Genomic DNA, 25,902 nt, shown 5'->3' on the forward strand with positions numbered 1-25,902 from the left:
CTTCTGTAGCTAAATAGCAGGGGTCACCAGGCTATGTGTGTGGCCCAGGGACCAAATCTGGCTTGTGTTCGCAGCCCATGAACTAAGAATGTTTTTTTCCTTTTTAAAGCATTGTAAAGAAAAGAAACAGAAGAATATGTGATAGAGACTGGATGAGGCCTGCAAAGCTTAAAATATTTACTGTCTAGCCCTTTGCATAAAACGTTTGGTGGCCCTTGTTCTATAGTATTCCATCATATACATGTGCCACAATTCGTGTATCCATCCTCCTGTTGGTAGACATTGGGGTTATTTCCTGGTTTGGGCTATTTTGAATAGTGCCATGAGGACCATTCTCACGTCCTTGGTGCACATGAGTACAGATTCTCGTGCACCTGAGTACAGATTGCTGTTGGGTAAATACCCCGGGGTAGAAATGCTGGCTCAGAGGCTTTGCAGGTAGTGATCAGCTTTAGCAGATCCCACTGAACATCTTGTGAAAGTGGTAGTACCATTCCGCCTTCCCAGCGCCATATTGGAAGTTCCATTATCTCCATACCCTTGCAACACTTGGCATTGTCAGTCTATTTAACATTAGCCATTCTCATGGGTTTTAGTGATGGCACATTGTGATTTTCAATTTGCATTTCTTTAGGGAAAACTGAGGCCTAACATCTGTTTATAGGCTTGCGGGCCGTTTGATACTCTCTTGTGTGAAGTGTCTACATTATTATTGTTGTTGTTGTTGTTGCTCTTTTGCCATTTTTCTACTGGGTTGTTTGCTTTTTCTTTATTGATTGTTGAAAGTTCTTTATATATTCAAGATATATATGGATTGCAAATATCTTCTACCATTCTGTGACTCACCTTTTTACTCTCTTACTGGTGTCTTCTGAAGAACAGAAGTTCTTAACTTTTATTTTAGTCCAGCTTATCAATATTTTTATTGTTAGTGCTTTTTGTGGCCTGTTTAAGAAATCTTTTTTTTTTAAGTTTTTTTTTTTTTTAAACAAGATGTTGGGGTTAGGAGTTTAGTAATTAATTTATTTATTTTTGCTGTGTTGGGTCTTTGTTTCTGTGCGAGGGCTTTCTCTAGTTGTGGCAAGCGGGGGCCACTCTTCATCACAGTGCGTGGACCTCTCACTATCGTGGCCTCTCTTGTTGTGGAGCACAGGCTCCAGATGCGCAGGCTCAGTAGTTGTGGCTTACGGGCCTAGTTGCTCCGTGGCACGTGGAATCCTCCCAGACCAGGGCTCGAACCCGTGTCTCCTGCATTAGCAGGCAGATTCTCAACCACTGTGCCACCAGGGAAGCCCCTAAGAAATCTTTACTTCACCCTAAGGTCCTGAAGTTGTTCTCTTTGGTTTTCTCCTAGAAGCTTTATTGTTTTACCTTGAGGTCTATATCCACCTGGGGTTGACGTTAGTGTGTGGTGTGAGGTAGGGGTGAACGTCCACAGCTGATGGTACAGATAGCCTGTTGCTCCAGCACCACTGATTGAAAAGACCATGCTTTCCCCCCACCCTGCTGGGTCACTTTATTACAAATCAAATGAGCATTTACATGTGGGTCTACTTCAGGATTCTGTTCTGTTCTACTTGTCTATTTGTCTGTCCTTGGGCTAGTTCCATACCGAATTACTGTTGCTTTACCATAAGTCTTGATATCTAGCACTATGAGTTTTCTAGCTTTATTTTTCTTCAAGTGTATCTGACCTTTTCTTGGCCGTTTACATTTCCATATAAATTTTGGGATCAGTTTATCAATTTTCATTTTAATTAAGAGTGCATGGAATCTAGAGATTCATCTGGGGGAAAATTGGCATCTTTACAATCGAGTTTTTCTGTCCTCGGCTCTGGTACATGTTTCCACTTTCAAAAGCTAATTTAATTCCATTTTTGTTCTCAGTGTTTCAAAACAGTAATACTGATAACATTTCCCCCCATGGTATGGTTCTTCCAAACTCAGAATCAGAGATTGAAATGGATACTTGACTAGCCAGAACTGAAATGTAGACCAACAGAAAGACTAGCACGGCAGTAATATTTTTCTATAGAATCTGAGTCTTTTGAAGATGTAGATAGAGGAGTCATGATTGAATCAGAGTGACAGAGCACCTTTGAGTTCATCTCTAATTAGCAGTGTTGTGTCTCTGTGCATTTTTCCACAGAACCAGACCCACTTTCCTGGGTCTGTTAAAATTACCAGGTAGGTGTCTGTGTTTCATGCACGGGGCAGTGGCATGGATAAAAAAAAATGTGTAGATGGTGTTTGGCAGTAGATGCGCTTTCCAGGGCAGCTTTTGCTTTTCTTATATCTGTTTTTTTCACTCTAGGATTGTCCTTTCATTGTCTGTATGACCTATGCCTTCCATACGCCAGATAAACTCTGCTTCATCTTGGATCTGATGAACGGTAAGCAAGACTTAGGAAGTCTGAACACGCTGCAAGACTTTGCCATGATGTTGTTTGTTTGTGTTTTCATGATGTTTTATCTTAGCTTGCATTGCTCCAGACAGACTGGTCATTTGGGTCTTTCAGGTAACTAAATTCCTCCTGAAGTTTAAGGAAACCTTTTATTCTTCAATTTTCAGTTAAACTTCATTTAAAAATGTTGACTGCCATTTCCCTCTGGCCCTCCCAGTCTCTCCCCAGGAAGTTGCATTTTCTAGAAAAGACTTTCATAAAATAGTTAAAATACAGTGAAACTTGATTTTCTGGAATGCAACTGGCCTGGATGTTTAGTTTGCATGTTCCTGGCCCTCACCTTTTAAGAATGAAATGCCTCCTAAAGATACATAGGCTGAAGATAGAAATGTATTTAAAAACCAACTTTGAAGGACTGACTTTGGGTCAGGACAGATTTTAGCCCAGTCTTCTATGCCTTTAGCCCAGTTCCACTGTACACTGATCTTTTAAACTATGACTGATGACCCAGAGAATGATGAAAGAGTTTTAGCTAGAAAAGTAGTTTTTTAATACTAGAAAGTGACATGATATATACTCAAAGCATTTTTAGTAACAAGAGCTGAAATTAAAAGACATACAGTTCAACAAATGAAACACCTTTTTTGAAATTCGCTTGAAGTTTTATTACATTTTGAGTGTTTGATTTAAAATCGGACCTACCCAACAGCGTGAAGGAATTTCCACACACATTATAACGAGCAGACACAGCCAGACACAGCGGCATGTACCCTGTGTGAGTCTATTTATGTGACTATCAGAACTGGCAAAACTAATCTATGGGGGGAGAGGTTACAGTAGAGTCCGATTAGCTTTAATTAGGGGCTGTGAGCTGATATACTGCCTGGAATGGGCATGGGAAGCCTTCAGCAATGCTGGAAATTTTCTACACCTTGATCTGGTAGTGGTTATACAGGAATATGTGTGTGTGAACAGGAAGATACTTATAAAATCAAGGGCAGTGAAGTTGGACACACATGAACTTTCATAGATCAATTGAGGCTCTTCTTTTATACTTTATAAGAACATTCCCTTACCCTGTTTGTGGCCTTCTTTGTCTCTGTAACTTGACGCCATATGATGATTTACCTTTTCCAACATTTTATTATGAAAACTCCAAACATATGGCAAAATTGAAAGAATTTTACTGGGGACACCCGAATACACACCACCTGGGTTTTGCCAGTTAAAATTTTACTGTATTTGCTTTCTCATATATCTATCAATATGATCAATGTGTTTGTTTTGTTTCCTTACTATTTATTGTCCACAGAATGAGTTGCTAAGCCACCTACTGGATCACTACATGGGTTGATTCAGTTATTAGACAGAGCGCAAGTAATCAAAGCAGATTAGCTAACCCTCCCTCCCCCTTGATGGTACATCTGGGAACTGTGATACCTGTCAGAGAACGGTGGCTTTGTTTCATATCGTCCTGGCCATTGTCACATCTAAGTCTTCTCAATGTTTTAGTTTTCTCTAGAATTTTTAAAGCGTTTGGTCAAATTACAGAAATCAATAACATATATATATATATATATAGAGAGAGAGAGAGAGAGAGACAAAGCAGAAGCAAGTTTACCTTTTTCGACTGTATCATAACTCTGCAGGATGACAGTGATTTTTGTTGCCTTTAAATTAATGCACTGAATTTAAATTCCACGTCTCTGATTCCAGGGGGCGATTTGCACTATCACCTTTCACAGCACGGGGTGTTTTCTGAGAAGGAGATGCGGTTTTATGCCACAGAAGTCATCCTGGGGCTGGAACACATGCACAATCGGTTTGTTGTTTACAGAGATTTGAAGGTAAGGCCATTGGACAGACTCCTTCCATTTATCGGACCTGTGCAATAGGTGTGGTATTGCAGTTGTGGTCTTCCAGGCGTTTCCACCTCTTTCATGGTACCCTGTCATTTTCCTCGTCTCAGCCCCGATAAAGGCATCACCTTTGTGATGTCGGTCTCCTCCAGACTCTGAACTCTGTTCTAAGGACTCCATCCTACTTGTCCCTATTACCTCTGTGTCTGGTGCAGCACATATGCCAACTCAAAAACTTTAATTGGTTAATTAGTGAAAAGCAGTGTAGGGGTGTTTTGTTGTCGCCCATTTTACAATTGATTGTAATTCCATTAATGTTCACTAAGCAACTGATTTGGCCCTGGCTTGGTGTGAGACCAGGAGGTGTACAAAGGTGAACTAGCAGAGAACATATATGTCTTACGGGAAGTATCTACTTGTGAACTAACACGTCGAAGGGCTGAGTAATAACTCATTTGAGGCAAGCCTGATCCGATCAGGGCAGAGTGGCTGACAGCCTGGAGAATTTCCCCCAAAGGGCACTCTCTGAGCCTCAGATTGTTTTGAATTTGCCTTTAAAAATCACTAATGGATTTTCAGATCCCTGAACTACGTAGCCCCAGTCTTCCATGCCTGGGCTTCTTCACTGTGGTTCTGTTTAAAATCTTACTGGACTTGAAAAAAAAGGAAATAAGTGCGTTCTGAGTTTTTCCATTCCAGACCATGACGGTTGGTCCCAGGTTCTGCGTTAAGGCGGGTGTTGGGAGTTTGCTTGGTACATCCGCGGTGATATTCGTCTAGCCAGCCGCATGAAGATGGGGGAGGAGATAAACGGGACCTTGACAAACTGTAGAAATGATCACGCAGATATATAAAGGTGTAAATAATGTTGAGAAGAAAAATGATAGCCATGGCAGCTTCCCAAGGAGGTTGGGAGGAGAGTGGGTTTGCCTCCTCTCTGCTTCCTTCTTAACCTGAACCCAGGTTAACCAGCTAAAATGTACACATTATGTTCCTTTGCTCATGTGTTTTGATTAACTTTTAAAGGTTACCTCCTAAGAATCTAAAATGGTGTATTTTAGTGTTGGGCATATTATGTTTTTCACAAGGGACTTTGTAACTTTTAAAGCCTCCTGCAAGGGTAAAGAATTACTCCCTTGGCCTTCATATGAACATAAAGAAGAAAAAAAGTATTTTCATCACATTAGAAATAATTAGACACGGGTTGGCACATGACATTTTATTTCCTCATGGTGAGTTTTGCAGAAGAATAAAATACACGCCGAAGGCCCATGAAGCACCATTGTAATACATTTTAATTTAAATCTATAACTGGTTTCTAATCATCTTGATGCAGTATTTTTGTCTTCTAAGCTATTTAGTAGGCAATCGTATTATCTAATTTCTATTCAGACTTAATTCTAGTCATTCATGACTATTCATGCTTCAAGTTTATAATGGCATGCCATTATTTTTATTTCAAGCAAAACAATAGCTGATCTCCAGCAGATAAATATCAAGATGACTGTAATTCAATGTGTATTAGGGAGAGGAGCTTTGTTTTCCACGATTATGCTGACTAAATCTAATCTTAATGGATACATTTCATCAGAGCTGTGGTCAAAATCATATCTGGTCATTTGGTAGGGCCCTCTGTTGACTCTGTACTAATAAACAGAAATTACATTTATTGGGATTAATGTGGCACTGTGGAATATTTTGATTTCTTTGGTCACTATTTGTATATTTTTACAAGATTCCTTTCTGTGCTGTGCTTCGTGGCTTCATTCTCTGAAGTCCTAGTAGTTACAGAGGCCAAGGAGCCTGTGGACTCACTCCCTTTGTGGAGAGACTCACCATTCTGGCTGGGTTGCACTTCTTGCTGTGAAAAAGAAATACTTTAACTCCGATAGACTGTGGTTGTAACCCTCCAGTGTTACCTGCCCTGTGTTCCATCATCAAATGAGTAGAATCCTTCCCATCTGTCATTACCACTTTCCTGCTGAAATTAACATGAAACATGTCATTGTCAGTATCATGCCCCACTCGGATGTGATGATATAATTAATGCTAGGATTCATGTGTAGGAATGAACTGTGATAAAATAATGAGCTATCAAGTGCCAATAGTTTTAGAAGTTAGCCCCTGGGACATCTTGGGGACTCTTGAAGATCACTTTCTCTTTCATTTTAGCCCGCAAATATCCTCTTGGATGAACACGGACATGTTAGGATATCAGACCTTGGTCTTGCCTGCGATTTTTCCAAAAAGAAGCCGCACGCGAGTGTGTGAGTAGTATAGCACCTCTGTCACTGTCGTTTCCTAACTCAACTCGCCTATTCACTCAGACCCCGATGTGGTCATTTGTCCCCCCATTTTTTTCTTGCCAATAGCGATTTTCAGCATGTGGCAGTGCCGGGTCAGGGGAAGGTCCCGTATCCCAGGCTGTGGGAGAGGAGATAAGGGTGGTGGTGTGCTCGCTCTCACCATTTGGGGGAACATGCGGGGACCCACAGTGTAGCTGCCCGGGGGCAGGGTGTTCTAAGGGAAAGATAGGGGCCTCAGCAGCAGACCCAAATCTGTGCTGGCTGTGTGACCCTGAGGCAGTCAGCTCACCTGCTTGACCCTCAGTCTCTTTATCTATAGGGTAGAGGTAGTAATAGACCCCTGAAAGCTTATATGCCAAAGAAGATGCCCAGGCAATTGCATAGAACTTTCCAAGGAAGGCTCAGGGGTCAGGTTTCTCTCTCCATCTACTTTTTCCTTCTTTTTCAAAAGTTTGGGGTTTTTTGCTAAAAAGAAATTAGAGTTCTTTTTTTAATTTAAAAAATCATGTCCTTGGGCTTTCCTGGTGGCACAGTGGTTGAGAGTCCACCTGCCGATGCAGGGGACACGGGTTCGTGCCCCGGTCCGGGAAGATCCCACATGCCGTGGAGCGGCTGGGCCCGTGAGCCAAGGCCTCTGAGCCTGTGCGTCCAGAGCCTGTGCTCCGCAACGGAAGAGGCCACAACAGTGAGAGGCCCGCGTACCGCAAAAAAAATCATCTCCTTGCAGTTCAAGCTTTTAATGCAGGTCATATTGTTAGATCTGAATATTACATTCGTCCTCTAAACAACCATGCAGAGGAAGCTCCCTGATGCCCTGGCCGTCGGCCAGCACCTGTCCCCTCTCAGGGGACCCTAAGCTGCTTCCAGCAGTGGCCGTGCTTGTTCTGCAAGTGTTGACACTGGCCCAAGGACTTCCCTGAACCTGAGATTGTTAAAATGGCAACAGGAGTATGAAGTAGATGCCCCGGGGCTCAGCAGAAGCAGAACGGAATACGTACTGGTTTTTATTCCTATTTCTTTAGTATCAGTTTATCTGGGTGGAAGATGTGGACATATGTGCAGTTTGTAGAAAAACAGGTGACTTTTGCTTGATTTTTCTTTTTCAATATATCAGTCTTAGCAGTGGAGCTCTTAAAATTCCATTTTATTGTGCATCATTACTGTGTTGAATGGTCTTGAAGTAACTCCCAGGAGTTTCATTTCATGCATCCATGCAGAAAATAAACTATGAATCCTTTTTTTTTTTTTTTTGTGGGACTAGAAATAAAGTGGTTCTAAAACTGCAGAACTTTATGAGGGGCTGCGTTAAATCAGAATTGCCATTTAAAGCTCTGATCAGATGTTAATAGCGATTAGCACCGTTTCTGTAAACATGTTTCTCTCTTCCTACAGAATCTGGGATATGGTGATAAAAGCCTTAGCATTTTGCCAGCACTTGACAATTATGAGGCCAGAACCTGGGGTTGTATAAGCCTCTCCCAGGGAGTTCATCAGACATTTTTAAGAGAATCATTTGAATTTTTAATGCCACAGCTATTTGGTATGCTAATTTCTTCAATTTAGTATAGTCACAACTGAATATGAATCTGAGAGCTCAGAAGAGTTAATCTCCCAAAGGAATTAACTTCCAGATGCAGAGTTACTTATTCCCTTATAGGGCCTCCCCCCCTTCTTAGTGTAATTCACTTGTCAGCTCTGAAAGACGGGCTTTTGTCCATAGCTGAACAGCACCTGTAAAGGGATGGGATCAGGAAGGTTGATTTCCATGTTTAAACAATGATAGTGAGGCCACTACTTAAAAAGGATAAACGCACAACAGAATTTTTTTTTTTTTTTTTTTGTGGTACGCAGGCCTCTCACTGTTGTGGCCTCTCCCGTTGCGGAGCGCAGGCTCAGCGGCCATGGCTCACGGGCCCAGCCGCTCCACGGCATGTGGGATCCTCCCGGACCGGGGCACGAACCCATGTGCCCTGCATCTGCAGGCGGACTCTCAACCACTGCGCCACCAGGGAAGCCCCAAAATTTTGTATTTTTAAGTAGAGGAGGCGTGTCATGGCTGAGAACAAAGGCCTTTAAGTCAGCAGATGTGGGTTTGAATCCTCCTTCCACATGGCACCAGCCTCATTTTTCTCCTCTATAAAGAGGTAGTAACAACGCTGCTTACTTCACGTGACAGTTGTGAGGGTGAAGTCAACTCCTTCACATAATAAGTATTTACTTCACATTGGCTGTGTGCCAGATGCTGGTGATGCAGTGGGGACCGAGGCAGAAGAGCTCCCTGACCTCCTGGAGCCAGCAGCCCAGGGGCTGTCCAGGAAGTGACTGGTCTGGGGGACAGCACTCATGCCGTGGGTTGAACGTCGGCTGTCCCAGGCATGTGTGGCCGGCTGCTCTGAATATGTTGTTATCTTCACAGAGGACCCACAGGGCATGGGTATAATCATCTACTTTTATGGGATGGAAACTGAGGTTCAGAGAAACTAAGGAGCTTGAAAAAAGTCACATGCCTGGCACATCGTGGGACTAGAATTAAGATCCAGTTCTGTCTGACTGCAAAACTTGTGTTCCTTACACCCTGTCTGAACTCCCTGAGGCTTTGAGAGGATCGACTTGGTACAAGATTAAAGATTTGTGGCCAGAATTTCACCCTAGACCGGGCTTCTCTGGTCTTTTCAAGGCCGTAGGTATGATGCCAGGACTTCGTCAGATGCTGGCCCTTCTGCACAGCAGCGTTGTGGTTGGTTCTCCATCTAGGTTTAGACTCAGTCCCTCTAATGATGGAATCAAATTCTGACAAACTGAAAGTGAACCATGGAGCAGCCACCAAATGACGCAGAAAAACTTTGTTTCTGGAATCAAACAGATCATCAGTGACTCATTGAGTCCCAGCTTATTTTATCCAGGAACACAAAGCTCAGTCCCCTGTCACCATGTCTTCAAATGCTCAAGTGTTCTTTCAGCATGAACAGCACAGATCGTCAGTGGGAAGCAGCAGGAAGTGCTAGGTGCTGCCATGTAGGCAGAAGCTGAAAACCGTGGAGGTGGGCAGGTCCAGCGCTCTGCTGTGTCCAGTGTCCACTCAGAGACGTGATCTGCGTTAACCCCATGCATTTATCCTTGTTGAGGTCTTCCCATCCCAGAACTGGGTTTTGATCCCGAGAATCGCAGGTTAAAAAGGTCACCACAAAGGTTTTCCCAGCAGCAACAAAGTTAAACCTCCCCAGAAAATGGCTTGGATGCCCCTTGAGGAAATCTCTGACTCCCTCACAGTGTGCCTTGCTGACCTCACGCTGTCAGACTTTGGATTCTGGGTGGCGGAGCTTTTCTGAGGGATGGACCAGTGCCCGTTTTCACTGTTTGAGAAAAGTCTTTCAAGATAGAACTCTGAGGCAGAGAGGGTATCGGGCCCAGTGCTGATCCAGGATCACTAATGATCCAGGATCACTTCTCGGAGCAGATTCTCACTGTTTTTGAGCATAAGTTTAAAAGGATTATACTAACATAAGGATAGAGAATAAAATCCCTAACATAAGTTGAGTTCTTTTTAAGAGCCAGCACTATCCTAAGCCCATTACAGACGTGTGATCCTCACGGCACCCCTGTGGGATGAAGGTGTCATTTTATCACGCATTCTATCAGTGAAGAAAATCAATGAAGGATGGGAACAGAGCTACAGTTAAAGGCTTTTTCGGGGCCCTTTCAGGCCACATCTTTGAAAGTTCCCCACGAGCCCTCTCTTGCGCGCTTGGAACAGTGCGTGCTCAGATCTCTAAGGAGGGGTGGGGAGTCGCAGAATGGGAAAGGATTTTGAGTTGCAGATAATACATATTATATATAAATGGTTGTCCTCCCAAGTGATTTTTCTCAGCTTCCTGCAAGTCGCCTGCACATTTGTTTGGCTGAGTCCTTTGAGCTGTCAGCAGCTCTTTAAACCGGATACGTGATTTCTGCATCTCCGTACCTGTCGGCTTGTCCCCTGACGCCCGCCCTGCCTTGGAGACCATCGTGACCGTGGAAGGGTGGGAGATACGACGGGCATATGTGCGAGCCCTGGTCCTCAGCACGGGAGGGTGGCGCCACACAGGGACGCCCATGCCCATCCCTTCCAGGTCTCTAGCACTGCGGTGTGGTCACTCTTCACCACCCCCTCCCCCCGCTCCCTCCCCCAGCCCCACACATCTCCTCAGGAGAGCCCTCAAACGGGCCTGCCCTTGGTTCCTCCTGGCTGTAGTGAGGAAGAACTCCAGAGAGATTCACATTTCACCTCCGAGACCGTGGAGTGTGTGCATTGTTCAGATTTATTTCATATGGTAATTTATTTATATTCACTCCTATCCTAATGAAGACAGGAAAGGTCGTTTTCCCACTGGGTGTTTGCTGAATCATAGTTGGTGGAAGCACTGTCGTCCCCTCCCCCTTGTTCATAGTTGCCGACATTGATGAATGATGCTCAGACCTCTTGATGAGCTGGGAATATTTTATAAGGTCTGCAAGCACAGGTTACCGCACATACCCTTTCTTCTCCCTAGGGGCACCCACGGGTACATGGCTCCCGAGGTCCTGCAGAAAGGGACTGCGTACGACAGCAGTGCTGACTGGTTCTCCCTGGGCTGTATGCTTTTCAAACTTCTGAGAGGGTGAGTGAAATGCGTCCTCTTAGTACCATCACCGTGGCATGCACTTGGATCAAAATCAGAAATACTTACATGTTATTAGGTGCTAATATCGTCTTAGATCACACAGTGATCTTTAAGCCACACACTGATCCAGGCGATGCCCACAGCTCTTTCTGCCCGTAAAAGTGAGAGTTTCTTTCCCATAAGCTTTTGGTATTTTTGTTCCATACCAGGAAGGTATGCCAACACGTTTAGACCTGAAACAAGACTTTGTTGGAATATTTCCATTGATAAGCCTTATTTTGGGAATAAGTGTTATTTTTAAATGTAGATAATCGAAGAGGGTAGGAGAATTTCTTTTCCCTGGAATTAACTACTCATGATTGTCTTGTGAGGTTAAAGCACTTTTTACACAAAAGGATGAACACCCAAAGAGAATCTGTTTTAAAAGTGTGCATCTGTTTGTGAACATGCTGAAATTTGTAGGTTTTAAAAACACAAAAATGAAATTGTGTGATTCTGTGTTTTTCATTTGTTATACTTGACCCTTAGTTCTAATCTACCAGAGATGATGAAATACAAGTGGAAAGAGGATGGAATGAAAGTGCTCTCCAAATGTGTTCTCATATTGAATGTTTAAAATTATGTTAATATTTCCATAAATTTTAAGAGTCTTTAGCCAATTTTAACAGAGAGCTGAATTGTTTAAGATATGTTTTTGATTATTCTCCATTCACAGAGATACAAAAAGCAGTTTACATTAAAATTTCCTAGTCAGGATTCTCCCTGTAACGTTGCTTCTATGAACACACAGGCCTGGCAGTTTGCTAAAGTTTCCATGTTTCCCTCAGAAAGCCTTATTGAGCATCGCTGCATCTTCTTATTACATTTAGCACAATCTGAAAAGAGGCTGGATTCCCTGTCTTCCCCCCAAACTAGGTTCCAAGCACCCCAGTTGCTTCCCCAGGACCTGGATAATCTAGTTGTTCTCTGCTCACCGCATTCACTTGGGAACTAAAATTGTATTATTGCTCAGAGAGTCAGGTCCTGTTGGTCCTTAATTGAATTATCATGTTTGTGGAGCCTGGATGGCCTTAATTCATGTCATCAGACTAGCTGACCTAATTAGAGAGTTTCTGCAAAGCAAATCAGAGAAAATCACTTCCCACCCGAGATGTTTCTCCAGCCGGCGGGAGTCCCTGCATGCATGGTAAGTGCATCCAGACACACCATCTTCACTGAGGTCTCCGCTGAAGAAGGGGTTGGAGATTAGAATCCACACTTACAGAGTCACGAGATGATTTAAGAAAAACTCTGCACAACAGCAACAGCTGAATGCGTTAACTCAAGATTCAAAAGTCAGTTGTAGAATGTGGCAGGGAAACTTGCAAAGTCTTGCATTTAGGGCTTTGTTTATTGATTTTTGTTTAATATTGTTATTCTGTCTGTTTATAATAATGTCCATCTGTGTAGTCTAGAAATGATCTGGCGTATACCATTATTTTTAAAAGATCTGAAAATTGGTTTGATTGTTATCTCTATGCCAGCAGTGTGATTTGTAGCTGATAAAGCCAGTTCCGTCTTACTTGGTCATGGTTCAAGTTTGGAGGACTGCATTGGAAGGTGATAATTCCTTTATGACATCCTTGATCAGGCTTGATTGAAGCATTATGTTTGATGTGACCCCTATTGAGAGGAATCTTGGCCAACAGGAAGACATCCAGAGGATGGTCATGAGGATGGGATGGGATGGATGGATAAGAAGAGATGAGAATGGTGACAGCTAGAAATTGTGGCTCATATGGACAGGTTCAGAGAGCTGGGTACAGTGCTTCGGGCAGCCATCCTGTTGGCTCCAGTTGTCGGAAGGCCCATCTCATTGAAGGAGGCATACTCATCTGCACACCTCTAGACAGTGAGCATTTTCAGGAGAGAAGAGACTTCAGTTTGACGCAAGAATGTCCGTTCAGCATTTGAGCTGCCCTGTGAAGGCATGTCCTGCCTCACAGATAGCCAGCTCCCCATCACTGCCTGGTGACCATCCACTGAGCCTGAAAATGGCAAGAATCTGTCCAATGCCTAACAAAGAGAATAGATGAGTCTTCCCTACAAAGATGTATGATCGTCTGCCATTCTTTCTAATACTTGTTCAGAAGGCAATCCCAGGAATGGAGAGAGCACTGAAACCAAAGAGCGGGGAGACCTTTTTTGACTTAAGTGATTTAAATACAATTCGGTGAGCATTTATTGAGTACCTGCAGTATGCAAGAGCCTGTGCTTGATGCTGTGGGGGAGGGAGGGAGGGAGGGAGCCACACACAGTCCTGGAGGAACTCGGAGGAGAGTAGATAGGTACACACACATACAAAATCATGAGCTGGATGGACTGTGCTGGGAGAGCAGAAATGTGATCACCAGGTCTAACCTGGAAGCATAGGGCCGACTTGACACCTTCATGTAGGAGTTGGTATGGGAAGTGTTCTCTCACAGACAGGATGGCAGGATGAAGACCTGGAGCGGAAGTAGACGATGGGGAGGGGACAGTACAGAGCAGGCGCAGGTGGTCTTTCCCCATCAACGACCTGTGAGTTGGGGGTGGGGGCGGTCAGCTGTTGGTCGCGGGGAAGGTGTGCTGAGAGAGAAGATGGAGAAAATTGGGGCAGGGCCGGGGGCCACCTAGAATTCCATGCTGTGGAGGTGGGGCTTTGATCTTAAGGCCCCAGAGACTGAGGGCTTTTAAGCAAAGGAGGGACAGAGAAAGGAAGCATCTTTTTTTTTTTTTTGCGGTACGCGGACCTCTCACCACTGTGGCCTCTCCCGTTGTGGAGCACAGGCTCCGGATGCGCAGGCCCAGCGGCCATGGCTCACGGGCCCAGCCGCTCCGCGGCATGTGGGATCTTCCCAAACCGGGGCACGAACCCGCGTCCCCTGCATCGGCAGGCGGACTCTCAACCACTGCGCCACCAGGGAAGCCCAGGAAGCATCTTTTAAGCAAAGGTTGGGTTGCTCTTCAGTAAGAGGATGCTGGTGGGAGGCACGTCTAAGAACCCAGGCAAAGGTTTGAGTAGCGCTGTGGTACTGGGATCAGAAAGGCCACAAATGACTTAACAATATCGTTCTTACAGCCCATAGTGGGTTTTGTTTTTTCAGTGGATGCTTGGCTATGGACAGATAGTTTAGATTCAAGGTGATTGGGAGGATGGTCATATCACTACCAACGTCAGTGGGTATAAAGTATCAATGGTTCATATTAAGCTCATGTTTATTGAGGGCCCTTCAGGAGCAAAGCATCATGGTGAGATCTGGAGGCGATGGAGCCTTCATCCCCTCAGCTTAAACGAGGGGTAAGAAGGTTCCATCCAGGCGTACAGGAGCATCCTATTCAGTTCTTACACACTGTACAGAGGGAGCCCGAGTAGCTGTCTTTTCTCAGACACGAGGAGCCTAAGGAACTGAAACAGGTAACTCAGGAGGGGGTGGGAGGAGAGCGCGGCCAACGCAGCCTCCGGGTGCGGGCTTCACAGGCCGTCTGTCCCCCGGTATCCTGGTGCTCTCACGGGGCGACCGTGGCATCAGTCCTCATGGGATGAACCAGACTCCATGCCAGCCACTCCCCAGCGCTCGTCCTCAACCCCAGGAGTGCTTGGCAATGCCCGGGGACATTTTTGGTTGTCACAACTTGGTATCTAGCGGGTCGAGGCCAGGGTTGCTGCTAAGCATCGTACAGTGCACAGGGTGGCCCCCGCTGCTCCAACAAAGGATCACACAGCTGAGGATGAGAAACTCTGCTCCAGAGCAAGTCTCTTCCCCTCCTCCCCACATCTGTGCAGTGAGGGTGACCAGTGGTCACCAAGGGTCTTTTTTTCGCTTCTGTTTTCTCTGATCAGATACTTCTCGCACTGACCAGTGTACCCCATTGCTTCTGCTGAAACACTTGTCTGAACCCCTAGTTCTGTTGTGACACCCTAGAAGGATCCCACAGGGTGCAAGGGACAGGAACCTGGATGTAAGGAAGCTGTCAAGGCCCGAGAACGTGTTTGCATCCCTGGACTCAGTGATGGACCCATCCGCTCAGGGCCGTATGTTGGGTGGGGGTCACTGCTTCCACTTCAGCTGACCGTCAGACCCTGAAGAGCATCTGTGTATAAAGAGGTGTCCATGTTGCAAATGTGCAGAATCACCGTCATGATCCTCAATCTAGAGTTCAGCTCTCTGTGAAGGGAAAAAATTGATGTGACAGTAGCTTTGATCTTAAACTTGTCACCATTGATTGCCAGACACGAGGAGAGAGCCCAGGTGGTGGTCTGGGGAGAACTGAGCTCTGCCTGAGGTTGCCGAGTTGGTTCCCATAGGGAAAAAAAAGGAACGTTTATAAATACTTTGGTAGCTATTGGCTTAGGTTCAAAACTCACATTTGATGTGACATGCAATCTTTTTGGTATTCTAAAATTAATTTTTTTTTTTTTTTTTTTGCGATACATGGGCCTCTCACTGTTGTGGCCTCTCCTGTTGTGGAGCACAGACTCCGGATGCACAGGCTCAGCGGCCATGGCTCATGGGCCCAGCCGCTCCGCGGCATGTGGGATCTTCCCGGACCGGGGCACAAACCCATGTCCCCTGCGTCAGCAGGCGGACTCTCAACCACTGCGCCTCCAGGGAAGCCCTAAAATTAATTTTTGACGTAAAGATTTGTAGTCACTTGTATTTATAAATGGATTGTTTTTGAGCTCATCTTTTCACTGTGAATGATTGTGTGTGTGTGTGTTTCCCCATCATTTAGCATGCCTTGAACGATTTCCCAACTCGTTTGGGGGGAAATTTTCGGCTCTCCCACTCTGTTATTCAAAAGCCACATCTGACCACTGTACATATGAATTCTATTCCCATAACGTCCCCCGACGCAGCCAGAATGTTGCATGTGCTGTTGGAAGAGCTTGGCCCACGTCATAAGCTGTTGACAGGCCCGTTACTGTCTCCTATTTAAAGCGGCTGCGTCGGGGAGCAGCTGTGATCACACAGGATCTGCGAGCACCACGTGCCTCCCTCAGAATGGAGATCATTACTATAGGAGATTTTCTTTAACATTTTCCAAAATAGAAACAGAATCTTGGGTTTTGTTCACAAAGAATAATCAAGAAGACATTGGAAACAGATGCGCCTCAGGACTTGAAAGACCAGACTTTCTCAGCACAACAGCCCAGAACCGAAGATCCGAAAAGCATTTCCGATTGTTTCTTATTGAGTTAGACGTGGCAGAGCTATATTTATCAAATGGGATTTGTAGTGATCGGCCCGTGTGCCGGGAATGTTTTTGGCACCGCTAACTTTAACTCCCGTCCCCTCGCAAAGCCCTCCCTCTGGTCACATGAAAGGGTTTTTAAATTTAGCACGGAGCATCTCTGTCAGAACACAGTCTGCTTCTCTCCAAGTGTCTGGGCACAGCCCTCTGCTTCCAGCGTCAGATGCAGGCAAGCACATGAGGGTCGAGAGCAGGAAGGGGTCCTCCGGCTTTGCGCACAGGAGCCAAAGCAGATGGATTTGCCGAAACACAGGAGACCTTCACACAATCCCCTTTTATACGTTGAGGAACTCTGTGGGGGAGGAGCAGTTGTGTCATGAAGGGAGACTGAAGTTGTAGTAAGATTTAATAAACCTATATTCCTTTTCTCTTGAACCATGAACATGTTAATATCTCTGTGTATTTTGCATACAGAATGATACAAGTCAAGTTTTTAAAAATTATAGTATCTCATAAACAACAGATATTGTTTGTTATTCTATCCCATTTGCTTTTTAAATGCAATAGTTTTACATTTTTCTCCTTGGAAACAATTAGGATGCAAAGAATATTTCCAATCAAAATCTGTTTTAAAGATTGGCGTATGTTTGCTTGGTACTCATTTACCTTGTTTCGATTTTTTTTTCCAAATTAATGCTTTCAAGAGATGGAAATTACTGTGTTTTTCACTGCATACGAAAGAAAGCAAGCGTTAGAGTGCCCTCTCTTGTACAGAGTGAAAATTGAAATGTTTAAATAATAAATACTCTGAAGTGGAATCATCATCATAGTTTAACTTACTCAGTAGCAAGAGTGGGTGGACGTTTTAGTTCTTTTTTCTAAATCACATTGATTTATGTGCTCAACATCCTTATCCATTTTATAGAGTTAACTATTTTATATAATATCTTCCCTCAGATTATGTTATATATGCCTTATAAATAAATCTACAGGGTTGATCATTTTATAGGCATGTCTTACCATCAGAAATCTCAATCATATCCCTTCTTTAATTTTCAAGTGAATAAATAAGGCCAGGGTTTTCTAGTTTGCATGTTTACTAATCTCTTTTAATGCTTAAGAGTATCTTTGTTTTTTTTTAATTTATTTTATTGAAATATAGTTGATTTACAATGTTGTGTTAGTTTTTAGTGTACAGCCAAGTGATTCAGTCTTTTATTTATATATATATATATATATATATATATATATATATATATATATACACACACACATATATATATACACACACACATTCTTCTTCACATTCTATTCCATTACGGTTTATCATAGGATATTGACTATGGTTCCCTGTGCTATACAGTAGGACCTTGTTGTTTATCCATCCTGTATATAATAGTTTGCATCTGCGAATCCCAAACTCCCAATCCATTCCTCCCCCCCGCCCCCCTGCCATTGACAACCACTAATCTGTTCTCTATGTCTGTAAGTCTGTTTTTGTTTCGTAGATAAGTTCATTTGTGTCATATTTTAGATTCCATATATAAGTGATATCTAAAGTTAACTTTAAAAGCCAGCTTATTCAGCATTTTAAAAATGTAAGCAAGAGTAAGAATAATTTCTTTACATAGTTGATCAAGCAGACATTCATTTTGTAAAGTTAGACTCATCCTTATTAATTTCACAGATGTGTATCAGATACCCACCGTATACTGCCATTGTCTCGGCTACTAGCATTACATTATTTTATTCGTTCCCATCACCGTTTTGGTGACGGATATTGCATTATGCCGTTTACAGATGAAGAGACTGAGACTGGAGGTTTCCATGACTGGCTCACAGCTGGCAAACAGCCAAGTCACAGCGTGAACCCAGGGTTTCTGACTCTTAAGTCTGGGGCTGTTTGTAAGTAGGACATGAGGGAGCAGTTCTCAGAACTCCGGAGGGTCTGGGAGCACAGGGTTAGTTTATATCTCTTATCCTCAAAGGAATGTAGTGCTTAAAATTACTGGATTCTAGGGGGGAGAGTGTGTTCATCTTAGACGTGTTTTGATTTGACTGCAGTTCTTTGTATTGTTCGAGGAACTAATACCCATTTTTCTCAAAAAAAAAAAAAGTATGAAAGTTACCATTATCTCAAACACTAATGTGATAGACACCATGTGTGTGACTTTCATTGTCATAAATACCTGTTTGCTAATTTTTTTCCCAAGTGATATTTTAATTTATCACTTGGAATATATTTGCTAAAGTATATTTTGGTACCATGACTTCACTGACGTGAAGATCAGGAGTTCAAGTAAACGTAAGCCTTGCTCCTTCAGGACCCAATATATCTGATCGTCAATCTGATCATCAGTTTTTCTCTGCAAATGCTTATGTGTTTATGGCTTTTGTATTTCTGCAGTTTCAAATGAGCAGTGACAGAACGTAATACCTTGCCCAAATATTAGTCAACAATGTTTGCTGTTACCTGAAACCATCTAGTGATGGAATTTTCTTTATTTCTACAGTCACAGCCCTTTCAGACAGCATAAGACCAAAGATAAGCATGAGATAGACCGAATGACACTCACCATGGTAAGGAGGTCAAAAACTGTTTTTTTTGCATTATAATTTTCATGTTTCATTCCGTCACAACCAGTATAAAAAAAAAAAAGCTTTCTTAAAACACTGGAAATAGATGCCAAGGCAAATATCAGGGTTTGCTAACAATCAGTAAGAGAAAGATGTAGAAAATCAAGAACAAAACTAAAGAAATCACATAAAAGGAAAAGTGACTGGGATGCAGAAGAGCGAGGAGACCTGATTCTTCTGGCTCCAGCCTGTCGATTGACTCTGAAGATAAGTAACTGTTCTGTGTTTCTTTAGAGTCAATGTTAGTTGTCAATGAATCTGCAATTTTTTTTTTTTAACACTATCCTTATGCAAGAAATGGCCTTTAAATCTGGTCGGGGTTGAGGGCACTGTTTCCCTGGATGCATTTTTGAGATCGTATTCTCCCCCCACCCCCCACCCCCAGAATGTGGAACTTCCAGACATCTTCTCCCCTGAGCTGAAGTCCCTTCTGGAAGGCTTGCTCCAGCGAGACGTTAGTAAGCGACTTGGCTGCCACGGACGCGGGTAGGCCGTTGCTTCTGCCTTTCAGCGTCTTCACCTGGAAAGCAGAACAGTTCCTTTCAATACACTAAGAATCTTCCATTTCAGTTAGAGGGGGTCAGAGGGAATCACATGGGAACTATGTATATTGGCCCACGTGTTTTCCTCAGAGTCTGCAACTTCTTCTGTTCCATGTGAACTGAACTTTAGCAAGGATCTTTGGGAAAAGCTGTGTCTTCAGTTTAGGAAGGGGTTTGACATGCACTATTCGACTAGATTTCTAGTTTGCTTCAAAATTAATATTTGGTGCTTCATATCCCTGCCATCTGATCTATGAGGACTTGTAGACATTTGCTGTAAATCTCTTTAATGTGTAGATCTCTAATTTAATTCTTAGTTAAATTTGTTCTCATGATTACAGAATCAGATATAGATATAATCTGTGAAAACCCCTAGGTTATCTCAGGCTGGGATAAGCATCCCCAGTAAAGTATCACATGGATCATATTCCTAGGCTTAGTGTGCAGTATTTCTAAACATCACAGTGTTTCTTGGATTGCTTCGAAAGAAGCATATTTTACTTGCTGTCTTAAAGAGCTGGAAATAGTTGTCCCTGTGTGTTCTGTAATAGGAGATAATTTTTGTAAACCGTTTCTTAGATTTCCGAATGCATATTTACTTACCACTGCTGTGACTCCCTGTCTCCCGCAGTTCACAGGAACTAAAAATGCACAGCTTCTTCAGAGGCATCGACTGGCAGCAAGTCTACCTGCAGAAGGTACTCCTGCTGGGACCCCACCCCGGGTACCACCCCCACTGTGCTCTCCATCTGCATCTCTGTATGCATCTCTACTCCTGGCTCTGTCTCCAGGGTCCACCCCAGCTCTCCATCCACAGCCCTGCTTCTTGCTCTCTTATCCACGTGCTGCCTTATGGCTCATTCCCTTTGGAACAACTTCTCCCTCTTTGTTTATATGTTAAAGTATACGAGAAACGTTTGTCATACACTTAGATACTTTTGAGCCCAGCACGACATAATTTAAGAATTAGCATGATTGTGTAGTGGCATAATCCCCTTGGCTTATTTTAAGCTACTTTTTAATATTCTCATTGATTCAGGAACACACCCCAAATTAAAGTTGTTGTTGTTTTTTCTCAATGTTGATGATCATCTTTGGACTCATCTTTGCATGAACTCAGACCGTTGAGGAATGATGCTCTGTTAGTCCGGCCTAATTAGGAGTAGAGTTCGGGTTCTGGTTCAGCCAGCATTGGCCTCAGGACGTTTGTGGGTGTGGGGCACCCCACCCTGCCCCATTGCAGGCGTTAAGCTTCTAGCAAACTGGGTCGTGGGGCTGCATCTCCTTTGGGGGCATTGTGAACTGTGCACTGTGATTCGTGTGAGCTTGAATGAGCCCTGCACGGACTGTGACACCTTGATGTGTTGCACTGAGATCTCTTTATAGAATAGCAGGTTGGGACCGGGCCCTGAGTCACCTAGTAACTGAACCTTTCTTCTCTGGCTCTTCCAGTACCCTCCACCCTTGATCCCTCCCCGGGGGGAAGTCAATGCGGCCGACGCCTTTGACATCGGCTCATTTGATGAAGAGGATACCAAAGGCATCAAGGTACACTGGCGATGCTTGCTTTCAGGTTTTTTTTTTTTTTTTTTTTGGAGGGTGGGGGATTTTTTAATTGGAAATCAGGCTTCATGATTGACTTAGTACTGGCCTGTTTATGGACGTTTATGGACTGTAACTTACAGATGAATATCCATATATTTGACGAATGTAGAAGAGGTCAAGACCCGAATTAGAGACCACGACAGCTTTCTTTGGACTACCTATTTTACGTTTGATAAACTGCAAAGTGGTCACATTCTTATTGATTTGGATAGATTGGTGGTTGATAGAAAACTCACACGTGTTATGAAGCAGGGAAAAACAGCCGGGTGATGGCAGACGTACTTGGCCTCATGCCACACAGCCAGTCATCTTAGTTCTCCCAAATATCCCGGTTTCTCTGTGTCAGGATGAAAAGAGCAAACAGCGTGAATCATTTTGCATTTGTCAGTCAAAAGTGAAATAATCACTTTTTTTAAAATATATATAGCATCTTCTGCATTTTTCAAACTTTGGTTCCTATCATTATTTTCCAAGTAGACAGGGCGTAATTAGAGGTGGTGAGTCATGGGAGAAAGTCACCCTGTTTTGGATGCCGAGTCAGAGCGTGTCACTACATGTCAAGTTCTCACCGCCCCCACTTTCTCAGCTTCTCCCAGCGTCTCCCCTCTCCCTCTGAGAGGCTCCCCTGCCCGTGGCTTCTCAGCTGCCTGCATTTATGGCCTTGTGTCAGCCCCCCTGGTCTTTCCTACCAGGCAGCTGTAAAGGTGATTGGGGTGCTCACACGGCCAGTTTCCCAGGATGGCAGGATGGGCGGTGGTGGGGAAGGTCAGGTGAAACACAGCGGAGAGGGCCTGGTCTGAGCCGTGGCTCCCCTGGGGACAGCAGCATGTCCACCGTGCAGACGCTCGGCATCTTCTGTGGCCTGGACAGACAGGACCACCCTATAGCTTCGGGAATAGTCCTTTTACAGAGTTATCTAAAAGGATCACTGCTGTCACAGTAGAATTTTGTCATCAGACATACTTCTCTCCAGCAAAGGGCCCTAAAAGGAAAACGAATATCACGTGGGAGCCTGTGAAAATTTTGTTGTTCAGAAGAGAGTCTCATGCTTTCAATTTTGTCAACTGTATTCTGGTCTTTGGAGTCAGACACACTGGCCTCAGATCTGCACTTATTACCTAAGGGAATCAGGGGCATTTAGGGAACCTCAGGAGCATTGGTTTTCTTGCCTGTGAAGTGAGTGGTTTCATTGCCAGGCCTTCTCTGTGGGTGGGTCACCTGTGTCAGCCTCCTGGCATGTACACTAGGAGTTTCTGTTGTGGTTTTGCTTCTTCCGGAACCAGAGCTGAGAAGGCTGTGTCTCTTAAAATGCAGCCAAAATAATACATTGTTCTTTAAGGAGGAAAAAAAAAAAAAACTCACTTCATGTAGAGCTTTGTTTTATTCATTTTTCACATAGGCCAAGTCATAAAGACCAAGGCTCTCTGACCTTACAGGAGATGGAACCGTTTGTCTATAAAGCAGAGTTGTCCATTTCAGAGCAACTACTTTGGAAAGGAGGGTGTTTTCACTTTTGCCAAACTCTGCAGAATCTGCCCCAGTGTCCCTCATCACAGGGCGCTCTCCTGGCCTTGATGCTCTAACACTGCACCGCACACACACATACACACACACGCATGAGCGTGTTCACACTCAGGACACACAAAGGTTTCAGCGCCAGGCTTGGTTTGGGCGTCTGAAGGAAGCTGAAAGGGGAAGAACGGTACACATTTTGATCTCAGAATCAGCACGTTAGGATAACAAGTCAGTAAGGGTGGGTGGAGAGCATCCTGATTGGGACCAGGATGCAGGTTCCTCCAGTGATTCCATGATTCACTAAAGGCCTGTGGGCAAGAGCCTCACCCTTGGTCTTTCTCCCTTTTCCTTCTAAATAACTTGCCTCTCTCCCATACTTATCTCTCAGGCAAGGGAGTGAACGAGTCAAGCTTCTAGAGAGATCCCTGCTTTTGAAAGACAGGCTGTTTTTTCCTATCAGTAGGATCGCTTGTCTTTCTGCCAGAAAACTGTAACTCAAATCTGTAAAACCATTTTCTTAGCTTGCTTTCAGAGTACAGGCTCACTTAGGGAGAAGAATGAAGAATTTTGAGTAATAGTTTGGAAGAGAAATGCTATCGTTAAGTGTAATTATTCTTATAGCACCTCTGTAAGGCCACATTGCCTAAAGTCTCCATGTATCTCGAGACTTATGATCATGCTGTTCAACTTGGATTCACTGGAAGGCTTATGGGCTAAATGGTAAATTTGGCCTAGTGGACCTTTTAGTTTTTCTCACTTTACAGAATAATGGGAGGGTGGTTAGAAAGCCCTCCTGGCTTCTCCCTTGTAACTGTATCTAAAACCATAGGGATCTGTTTTCACAAATAAAATATCCTCACTATAATCGAAATTATTTTGTTGCCAGATTCTTGTCACTCTTTAAAGAAAACCCTATATATGTTAGTTTCCATTGGCAAAAATGCTATGAAGATGCTGTAGAAGATTGGACTGCATCTGACTGACCCAGGGATGGAAGTGAAGTGCCCATAATATATCATCCTGTGTGGATCCCGGGTGTTGCATTGTCTTTCTTTTTTTTTTTCTTTTTAAAAGATTTTATTGAAGTATAGTTGATGTACAATATTATATAACTTACAGGTGTACAATATAATGATTACAACTTTTAAAGGTTATACTCCATTTACAGTCATTATAAGATACTGGCTATCTTCCCCGTGTTGTACAGTATATGCCTTGGTCGCTCGATTGTCATTGGCAGAGGTTTATGACAAGTAATAAATTGTGTCTTAATGGTTATAGGCTGTTGTCTAGTTATCTTCCTACACGCAGTTATGGTACTTTTGAATCTGCTGCCTTTGTAAGCATGTTAAATCATACATATCTTGATTTCTTAAAATAATAAGCTTCTTGATTGCGACCAAGAACTCTACAAGAACTTCCCTTTGGTGATCTCTGAGCGCTGGCAGCAGGAAGTGGCGGAAACTGTTTATGAAGCAGTAAATGCAGACACGGATAAAATCGAGGCCAGGAAGAGAGCTAAAAATAAGCAGCTTGGCCACGAAGAAGGTAAAATAGCTGGTGTGTCTGAAGATATTTCTAAAGCAATGAATTTTCAAGATCTCTTGTAAGGCTGAAAATAGTATCTGGGTCGTAAAGTACTTTCCAATAGAGCGGGGGAAATGCCATAAATTGTTTTCGCTTTACCTGGCTTGGAAAAGATCAGTGTGAAATGATATTTCAAAGTCTTTAATTTTTTAAAAGTTTTTATTGAAATATAGTTGATTTACAATGTTGTGTTAGTTTCAAGTGTACAGCAAAGTGATTCAGTTATACATATATATAAATATATACTTGATATTTCAAAGTCTTTAGTCCACATATAAATAATACGTATGGAGGTCGTCAGCAGTATTTTGTCAATACACCTTCTTATCTTGGAGTTTTGGGGCCAATTTGGAAGTCTTCTTCCTTAAAGATTAAGTATCACGGTGTCAGCAACAGGGCCAGCTACCTGGGTGTCTGGCCTGTGTGGTGTCATCAGGCCGCCGACCCAGGTTAATGCTCTGCTGGCACCATCTTGACATTCTTAATAATTTTTTAACAAGCGGCCTGCATTTTCATTTTCCACAGGGCCCCGCAAGGTATGGTGAGGAACTTAGTATTACATGTTTACTTGTCAAGAGACATAAGTATATATACATACATTTATATTATAAACAGCATGAAAGAGTCACCAGGGCCGAACTGTGGGGAGAGGCCATGTGGGCGCGTGGAGGACCCGAGATTATCTAAAGCCACGGGGAAAATGGTGGAAAATTCACCGTCGCCATTGCCAGAAAGGGCGACTTATGGCTTTATTCTTTTCTTAAGCTCCCAATTTAGCTTCATACTATATCTTGTGTGGGCTTTTATTCCTGAATCTTGGCTAAACTCCTTAGGCTTGGCCTCAAAAATACTGGGCAGTTAGTTGCACTGCCTGTGTATCTCCTCATTACTGTAGTGACTAGTTACGTGCTCTTATTTGGAATAAACATGACGAGTACCTCTCCACTCAGCTCCATTCATACGATCGCAGATAACTGTGCCAGAAACCAACAGCAGAAGAAATACCAAGAAGAAGCCATCCCAGCATTAAGAAATATTCCTATTAGTGAAGTAAACCAAATGTTCTTTCTTGCAGCCAAAGAACTTTACACCAAAAACTGAATTGTATGTAGACTAATACCAAACACTTACTACAAATTTTTTATGTAAAAATTTCGACCATAGTAATTTTGACTATCTTTCTGATTAATATCCAGTATTGAAATGTAAAAAAAAAAAAAGTAAGTTGAACGTCTCTTAGATTAGTTCTATTAATATTATAAATGTTATCAAATAGTAGTTACTAATGGACAGAAGAAGTAAAATCCTGCATTACCATATAGCAAGTATCCCTCCCCCCCAAAAAAGAAAAAGAGTCAGCAAGCCATATTTTTATTTACCGTATTTGAGTGCCCTATTAGGATTTCCATAGGAGAATACATAACATCCCGTATTAAATAAATCAGTCATTTTGATTCACCAAATATTGCCACTCTTGATTTTTCTAAGACTTTATGGATTTTGGATATTTAAACTTATTGTGGTTAGTGATGAAGACAGCTTTTTGTTTTACTTCTAAGCAAAGACCGTTCTGTGGTTAACGTATAATAAGA

The 25,902-nt window shown here is 43.2% G+C and overlaps 2 protein-coding genes across 4 annotated transcripts in view; both read left to right on the forward strand.

Moving 5' to 3' along the window:
* GRK3 (G protein-coupled receptor kinase 3) overlaps positions 1-25,902 on the forward strand; it is a gene marked incomplete at both ends in the record, with an annotated part of 119,642 nt that overhangs the window by 88,405 nt on the left and 5,335 nt on the right. For 2 of the 3 annotated variants that reach the window (XM_079717068.1, XM_079717070.1), the window contains 9 exons: positions 2,315-2,393; positions 4,122-4,252; positions 6,437-6,531; positions 11,100-11,207; positions 18,938-19,004; positions 19,447-19,547; positions 20,235-20,301; positions 21,056-21,151; positions 24,109-24,271. In XM_079717068.1, the coding sequence (XP_079573194.1) occupies positions 2,315-2,393; positions 4,122-4,252; positions 6,437-6,531; positions 11,100-11,207; positions 18,938-19,004; positions 19,447-19,547; positions 20,235-20,301; positions 21,056-21,151; positions 24,109-24,271 (907 nt within the window). The remainder of the gene's footprint in view (positions 1-2,314; positions 2,394-4,121; positions 4,253-6,436; positions 6,532-11,099; positions 11,208-18,937; positions 19,005-19,446; positions 19,548-20,234; positions 20,302-21,055; positions 21,152-24,108; positions 24,272-25,902) is intronic. The other variant, XM_079717069.1, reaches the window with a different exon arrangement.
* Positions 24,984-25,411, forward strand: LOC307062514 (phosphatidylinositol N-acetylglucosaminyltransferase subunit P-like; the record flags this gene model as incomplete). Its single annotated transcript, XM_079718223.1, is given in 3 exon segments — positions 24,984-25,144; positions 25,146-25,167; positions 25,169-25,411. Coding segments are annotated over 3 exon segments (399 nt in total). The 5' UTR covers positions 24,984-25,010.

This window comes from Hyperoodon ampullatus (assembly GCF_949752795.1).
Source record: "Hyperoodon ampullatus genome assembly, chromosome: 13".
Taxonomy (NCBI): Eukaryota; Metazoa; Chordata; class Mammalia; order Artiodactyla; family Ziphiidae; genus Hyperoodon; species Hyperoodon ampullatus.